The sequence below is a fragment of the Canis lupus genome, chromosome 29 (genome assembly GCF_048164855.1).
Source record: "Canis lupus baileyi chromosome 29, mCanLup2.hap1, whole genome shotgun sequence".
Lineage (NCBI taxonomy): Eukaryota > Metazoa > Chordata > Mammalia > Carnivora > Canidae > Canis > Canis lupus.
Genome location: NC_132866.1, coordinates 12,319,933 through 12,327,320, shown reverse-complemented (window position 1 = coordinate 12,327,320; position 7,388 = coordinate 12,319,933). Strand labels below are relative to the sequence as shown.

Here is a 7,388-nt window from a genome sequence, read left to right as displayed (position 1 = left end):
CCTCCACTGATTGGACGAAGCCTGCCTCTGTCACAGAATTAGGCAGAGTATCTCTCCAACATGATTGACCTTATACGAACCCACAAGAAGACAGATGCTTGAATCCACTGGAGAGGAGGGAGCTTCAGACTGGACGTATATTATAGATAATATGAGAAAATAGCAGAAAGGGGGCAGAATGGAGAAATAAGGAGTGGGAAATGAAGAGGAATTGACTTGGAAAGCAGAGAAGAATGATTCAAAAGCTTTGGAAGTGTGCACACTCAATTCTCAAAATAAGGCTTTCTACTTCCAAAGACCGACGGAGAATGAACAGTCTTTTAACAAAGCAAGATTCCAACTCTCATCCATCCAAAGGATACATGTCCAGCTTATCTCACTTTGCAAAATAAGTGGACCCCAGGAAAGGTGTCCATCAATGGCATTTTTAAGTCTTATTTTAGAAGTGTTAGAAAATCCTCTTTATGACTCTGCCATGAACATTTTGGAATCTAGATGATCAAATTTGGCTTCTAGACTTCTGTGTTGGAAGTTTTTAAATTTCCCAAGTGATAAGTAGAAACACGGAATAAAATGCTAGCTTTTAAATAATGATCCAGATTAATGATGAATATAGAAATTAAGCACGAAATTCTCTACTCTCCCTTTGATGGACCTGTCAATTCCGGCACACACAATTTTGGAAAGCCCAGAGCTTGGTGCCATGTTATTAAAATGCTGTCATTACTGAAGTTGGAGCCAGGGGATCATAGAAGACCTCAAATGAACAGCTCATTCCTGGAATTAACTAGAAATGACAAATCCAGATTGAGTAGCATGTTTTCCTTGACATGATTTACTTTTGCTTTGACCCTGGCCATCCCGAGGCTATGTAGTTTACACTATGTACGTACTGATTTAGTATTTATTGAGCACCCACAACGTATGAAACACAGTGCAGGCCCCAAGCCTGAAGAGCTTCATACAGTGTGTCAGTTACACACGCATCTTACACACATAACAAAGACATCACCCCTGGAGGGAAATCCATCAGAGATCTTCTTGGGAGAATAAAGGTGCTCCCGACCTCTCATCTGTGGAGGATGGACCCTGGGTTCACTGTCAAATGTAGCTACACTCTTGCCTGGGTCCCCTTGATGTCAGCTCCATGCCTTGCATATGCGAGACTACTAAATATTCAGAAATGCAAGCCACGGGTCAGAGATGGTTAACTAGCCTACCTGAGGAAGAAATAAACCTGGGACTTAGCACCCCCAGTAGAAGAGCAGGCTGAAAATCCACAAGAACAAAAATCCAGGAAGGTTACATCAATTGGAATTGGAATTGGAATTGGTTGGAATATTGTTACCTTAGCATCTCTCACAGTTGCTATTTCCAGGTAACTGTTGCCAACACATATTGAAACACTCCCCAGCTGATTTACTGAGATAAATCTATTGATTGGCTGCCAAAAGTGAGACCTAGTGACAATGCTTGCAAAGAGGATTACAGAACCTCCCGTCAGCCTCGGAATGGGCTGCTGCCAAGTACCCGGCTGGCTCAGTTCCCAGCTTTACGGCCTGTATGACTTCTTGCAGGAAAATGACTGGAGGCTTGGTATTAACTAAAAATAAGTTATATTAAATAACATTTTCTACCTCAGCGCTCTGTGGATTTCTATAGGACTCACTTCTGAAAGACTTTTTTAAAGCCAGTTTGTTTTATAGTCAAACTAGTCCCAGATAGATTTCAGATAGGGTAAGAATTAATTAGTTGCTGTTCAGGTGGCAATTTGGATAATTCGTAAAGATGTTTATAAACATAGCATAATTCCCCGGCCTCTTTAGGCTCTCCAGAAAATCCATATAAATGTTAAAATTTTTAACTTGAGTTGAGGGCATAGAAACAGTTGGCAGCTTTTCTAGTCATTAATGAGGACACTTTCTTCTCAAAGTTGATATAGTCTTAAGCCTAATCAGAGAACATTTCAGTCTTTTTAACACCTTGGAAATCAGGATTTGGAATAATTCATGGTGTTTAACTTTATAATGCAAATGAATCTTAAGTTGAAAAAAAACTGATTAGACTCATGTACTGCCTTACATGTAGGAGATTTGTAAGGAAACTGTTGAATGAATACCTATATATTCTGATTATACAGATTTGCCTCTGTGTGATTCATCATCTGTCTGAAGGCTAAAAGAGTATTATTCCCCAAGTGTAGCATAAAATGCCCCGTCAGAATTCAACTCCAAATTCATAATACCTTTGGCAGGTACAATCAAAGCTTCATTCAGAGGTTGCTGAGATTCATTAGAAAGAGGACAATTCTTAAGGGACTTGACCTTGGATGCATATTAAAGTCACCTGAAGTAGTGTGAAAAATGCTGAGGCCTGGGTCCCATCTCAAAGCTTTTGAACCCTCTGGGGAATAGAGCTGAGGCACTGATGTTTTTTGAGAACTCTCCAATTGATTCTAGCAGCAGCCGGGGCTGAGAACCAGTGACTGAAACCTTCCAAAACAGAAACTACAATTAATCAGATCCCTCCCCCAATTAATCCAATCCTTTCCCCCATCCCCTGAATTCTCCACACATTCCCATCAAAAGATTGCTCTAAGGAAACATGAAATGCCTGTCTGGTCTTGAGCCTCCCAAGTAATAGAGCTGCTAGAAGCACAGAGGCCAGTCTCTGGGATGCTTGGGGGATGAGCTGATTTGGAACAGGGGGGTGACATAATAACTGCAGGTGGGCTATACATTATCAGAGCATAGGCTTTGTTCTCCACATCCACCCATGAAGCCGAAAGTTAGTTACTTGTGCCGCTGCCAAAGGTAACTTGCTTCTTCCACGTTAGCCTGCTTTTTCCCTTCTCCCAAGCCAGCCTTTTCCCACCCTCCTCCATGCTGCAAATGGTCTAGCTATGTAACTACTAAAGAGGTCTATTGCTAACTAGCCCACCCATGAATATGGACTCTCCCATCATGGTTACTGGCATTGGAGTAATAGGACTTAATCTTGTCATCCCCAAGTCTTTACCCTCTTTCCCTTCCTTTCAGGGCACACTTTCATGAGGGAATGAGTAAGATAAGGAGAGGGGTTGATTCTACTGTATAGCGAGTGAGGACGGTACTGCGTCTTACAGTCTTACAGCAAGTCTCAGAGACTTGCGGCAGTTGCTGCCCTATTTTGTGCACTATATGCTTCAGGGGCTGATCTGACAGGTGGATACCGAGTATCACTTCCCAAGACTCTCACCCTCACTGTCCAGTCATTGCTCCAACATTAACATGAAAACCCTTGTCCCAGGGCACATGTCCTCATTTGCAAAATTCTCAGGAGGTGAGGATTATCAGCCTGGTATCACGGCCCAACAGTCTTTTCCTGTCTCCTTAACCCTAGAAGGATTAAGTGTTGATGGCAGTTGATGGTAGTTTATTTTTCGGTTCTGGCCTTAAGTAAACTTCTCCCAGCTCTTACATCCTGGATTGACTGTATTCCAAGTGTGTCACCACCAAGCAGGTGCTGGGCGATCAGATGACAGGTGTTGATCTGCTGCAACTGAGCAATTAGAGAATGTAAGAGTAATGCTATGGAACACAGTTTACACTGAGTGTTCAGAAAATCAAATATCTGTGTGCCTGCCTTATGTGTGCACTGCGTGTGTACACACAAACATACACACAGATAGATGTCTGTCCTACATGTAGTTACGTGCCCCCTTAAGTGACTTGGGCCTTTTCTTCTTTATTCTTATTTATCTATCTCTTCTTTGACTGATTCATTGTATCATTTTCAAATAGAAATTAGGGGATAAGGAGGAGGGAAACAATAGCAAGACCTTTTGAAAGGTGGCTCCTGGGTGCTTTTGTGCTATAAATTCAAGTGAATCTAAAAGTAAAACCCTTTGGGTGTGTGGCAAGGTCTTATTCAGGAAATGCTGAAATCCCAGATATCAATGTGTAATACATATTCCCCTGGAATCCTAGGAATTAACGAGTTCAGGGGGATTAGCAGCATCAGGTATTATAGGTCAGTTGAGTCCTTTATGAAAGGCAACCCGGAAAGCTTCACCACCCCCAACCAACGCAGTCATTTTAAATCCCACCCCCATTGTTCCTTCACCTCACCATGGAGCGAGCAGAAGGGAAAGCAAGGAAGACAGCCAGGGCTCTCAATTACCCTTGCGAACCGGGAGAAAGCTTTGTTTGGCATTCAAGGGCATAAAGAAGAAATAATAAAGTCTCTCCCCTCCCCCTGGCCTCTTCCAAGCAAAGCACAGACTCCCACCAAAGCCCACTTAACATTTTATACAGACACGGGGACAAGGCAAGACAGCTGGACAAGAGGACAAGGCTGGAAGTTTTGCCACGTAGTGGAGCAGCCCTGGCGCGGGACATAAGCTCGCCAGCGCGGCCTCGGGTGGACACCCGCGGAGACCAGGGGCCGCGGAGCTCCCCAGCCAAGCCCGGCGCGGTGGCATCAGATGACCACGCTGACTGTCACGGTCTGGCCGTGCGGCGCGATCTTGCGGGGCCAGGTGAGCAAGAGCTTGCGCAGCTCCTCGCGGAAGTTGTCGTGCAGCCAGGCGTAAATGAAGGGGTTATAGCAAGCCGAGCTCATGGCCAGCCAGTGGCAGAGCAGCTGCACTAACCCGAAGGCGTAGGGGTCGATGGCGTGCGGGTCGAGGTCCCGCAGCAGGTTGAAGACGTGCAGCGGCAGCCAGCAGACGGCGAACACCACCACGACCACCACCAGCAGGCAGAAGGTGCGGCGGCGCCGCGCACGGTCCCAGTCGGCCTGGCTCTGGGTCACGCAGCCCGGCACCACGCGGTTCCGCAGCTTCACGGACACCCGGACGTAGGACAGGAGGATGACCAGCAGGGGGAGCAGGTAGGTGAAGAGCAGCAGCCCCCAGGCGTAGAGCTGGCGCTGGCGCTCCTGAGACCCCCAGAACTCCTCGCAGAGGCGCACGCGGTGCGGCTTGAGCTCGACGTGGTAGGTGTGCACGGCGGCCGGCAGCGCCAGCACCGCGGACAGCGCCCAGATGGCCAGCACGGCGTAGGCGCTGAGGCGCAGCGAGATGCGCCGGCGCAGCGGGTGCACCAGCACGACGTAGCGGTCCACCGCGATGGTGGTGAGAGTGAACACCGACACGTACACGGTCACTGGCTGCAGGAAGAAGACCAGGTGGCACAGGCCGCCGCCGAACACCCAGCCGCGGGGCTCGAACGCGTAGGCCAGCGTGAGCGGCACGCAGGCGGTGCACATGAGCACGTCGGACAGGGCCAGGTTGCCGATGAGGAAGTTGGTCACGTTGTGCAGCCGACGCACCCGCGCGATCACCAGCACCAGGAGGCAGTTGCCCACCAGCCCCACGACCACCACGACGCTGTAGAGCAGCACGATCAGCCCCTTCAGCTGGTGCACCAGCTGCAGGCTTTGGAAAGGCGTGACGGCCTGAGCGCCTGCGCCCGCCGCGGACCCGTTGCCCGCCGAGGCCTCGGAGCTCTGGTTGGCAGGAATCGAGGCCGCTGGTGGCAACCCAGAGAATAAGTCGGGGACCGAGGGCCCCTGCGTCGGCAGCGAGGCCATGGCCACCTGTCCAAAGAGAGTCAAAGCCCGTCACTTCCCATTGTCCATCCATCCCCTCTCCTACCCCAATCGCGCCTCCCTCCCCCACCTCAATTACCCAACGCTGTCTTTTGGGTAACTGGCCAAAATAAATAACAGTCAGAAGGGCTGTCACCACCACCACCCCCGTGTAAAAATAAGTCTATGCGGGATTACGTGTGCACAGGTTATTTAAACGCCTCCTATTCAATGTAGAGGCGTCGCAGTCCACGCAGGTCAGACCCAGGAGCATGGTCCTACCTGGGGAGCGGGGCTCGGCGCGCGGGAAGTCGCTCCGGGGAGGGAGGGGACCGGCTGTCCCCTAGCGGTCCTCAGCCCACGACGGCGGCGCAGTCCTCTCGCTTCTCCGCGGGAGCTGAACAGAGTCAGGAGTTCCCGGTGGGCTCGCAGGTTGGGGAGGGACTGGGAGCGCCTCCCCTCCGCCCCGCCCCCCACTCCAGCGCTCCCTTGTATGGAAAACGGGGGCGGAGCGCGCACCAACCGACTCGGCGCTCAGACAACTAGAAAGCAGGACGGTGCGACGAGGATGGACACAGAAGGAGAGGAGGGGCCGGCAAACCTGGGTCAGGGGGACCAGGGAGACTTTCCACTGCGGGCGCTGGCGGCGCCTTGGGAGAGTCCCGCCCGGGAGGAGGGTGCGGTGCACCGGGAGAGAAGAGCCGCGTCAAGCGCTGGGCTCCCAGGAGGACCCGGTGCAGTTTCAGTAAGGAAGGAGCAGGGCCAGACGTGGAGTGAGGGACGGGGCCCCCCGCGGGGTGCGAGCAAGAGATGAGGGACCCTGCTTTAGAGTCTGGGCTGGAACGGATAGGACGTTCCCGCAGGGATTTGCACTTTAGAGTCTGGAGCTCGCCGCAGACCTTCAGGCCCTGGCCCTCCCCGGGACCCCCTCCCCCCTCCCCCTCCCCCTCCCCTACCCCGGAACCCCTTCCCCTCCCCCCTCCCCCTCCCCCCCCAGGCTGCGGCAGGGCCGAGAGCCGCGAATCCCGCCGGGTACCAGAGTTCAGCACAGCGGACAGCTCCGGCGCACGTGGGTCCGGCGCGGGGCCCCCCGGGGAGCGCGGTTAAGGAGTCCCCGCGCCTCCCTGGACCTGGCCTGCTTCAAACAGCTGCCGGACCGCCAGGTTGCTGGGCGAGAAACAGAAGAGAGCAGTGAGGCGGAGTGGAGGAAGATAAGCAGGGGTCTCGGGGGTTAGAGGGTGGTGAGGTGCTCCTGCTGTGGGTCGCCGCACTTAGTGCCAATGACGACGCTGTCCTTTACCTCCCTGGGTCAGGAAATGCTGCCCTCATGCCAGTTACCCTACACAGGCACACCTCAATACTATACTATACTATACTATACTATACTATACTATACTATACTATAATACTGGCCTCCCAGTACTCCCCTACTCACCTTGTCGCTCTTTTTTTTTTTTTTTTTTAAGGATTTTATTTATTTATTTGAGAGAGAGCGCGCACAAGCGGGGTGGGGAGGGGCAGAAGGAGAAGCTGACTCCCCTGCTGCGCGGGGACCCAGGACCCTGAGCTCATGACTTGAACCCAAGGTGAGGCTCATCCCAGGACCCTGAGCTCATGACCTGAACTGAAGGCAGAGGCTTAACTGACTGAGCCACCCAGGCGCCCCTGCTCTTTCTCAGCTACCATGACCTACTCCTTATCTGCCTGACTCTCCCAGGCCTGTAGGCAAGTTCCAGGACTGGGACCCTACCCTCTTCCTCCTTACATAAGCACTCCTCATTTTAGGATTAAAGCTAATACTAATGATTGCAGGATTT

At 51.4% G+C, this 7,388-nt stretch overlaps 1 protein-coding gene across 1 annotated transcript; it reads right to left on the bottom strand.

The window, feature by feature from the left end:
• Positions 1–812: 812 nt before the first annotated feature.
• PRLHR (prolactin releasing hormone receptor) lies at positions 813–6,416 on the bottom strand. The gene is made up of 2 exons (XM_072804722.1): positions 5,854–6,416; positions 813–5,580 (listed from the first exon to the last, which is right to left on the bottom strand). Exon 2 carries the CDS (start codon positions 5,572–5,574, stop codon positions 4,462–4,464), a length of 1,113 nt encoding a protein of 370 aa, XP_072660823.1. The 5' UTR covers positions 5,575–5,580; positions 5,854–6,416; the 3' UTR covers positions 813–4,461.
• Between the last annotated feature and the right edge of the window lie 972 nt (positions 6,417–7,388).

What these genes read in the sequence shown, in the direction of transcription:
- PRLHR (XM_072804722.1), bottom strand. Translation starts at nt 5,574, where the DNA reads ATGGCCTCGCTGCCGACGCAGGGGCCCTCGGTCCCCGACTTATTCTCT.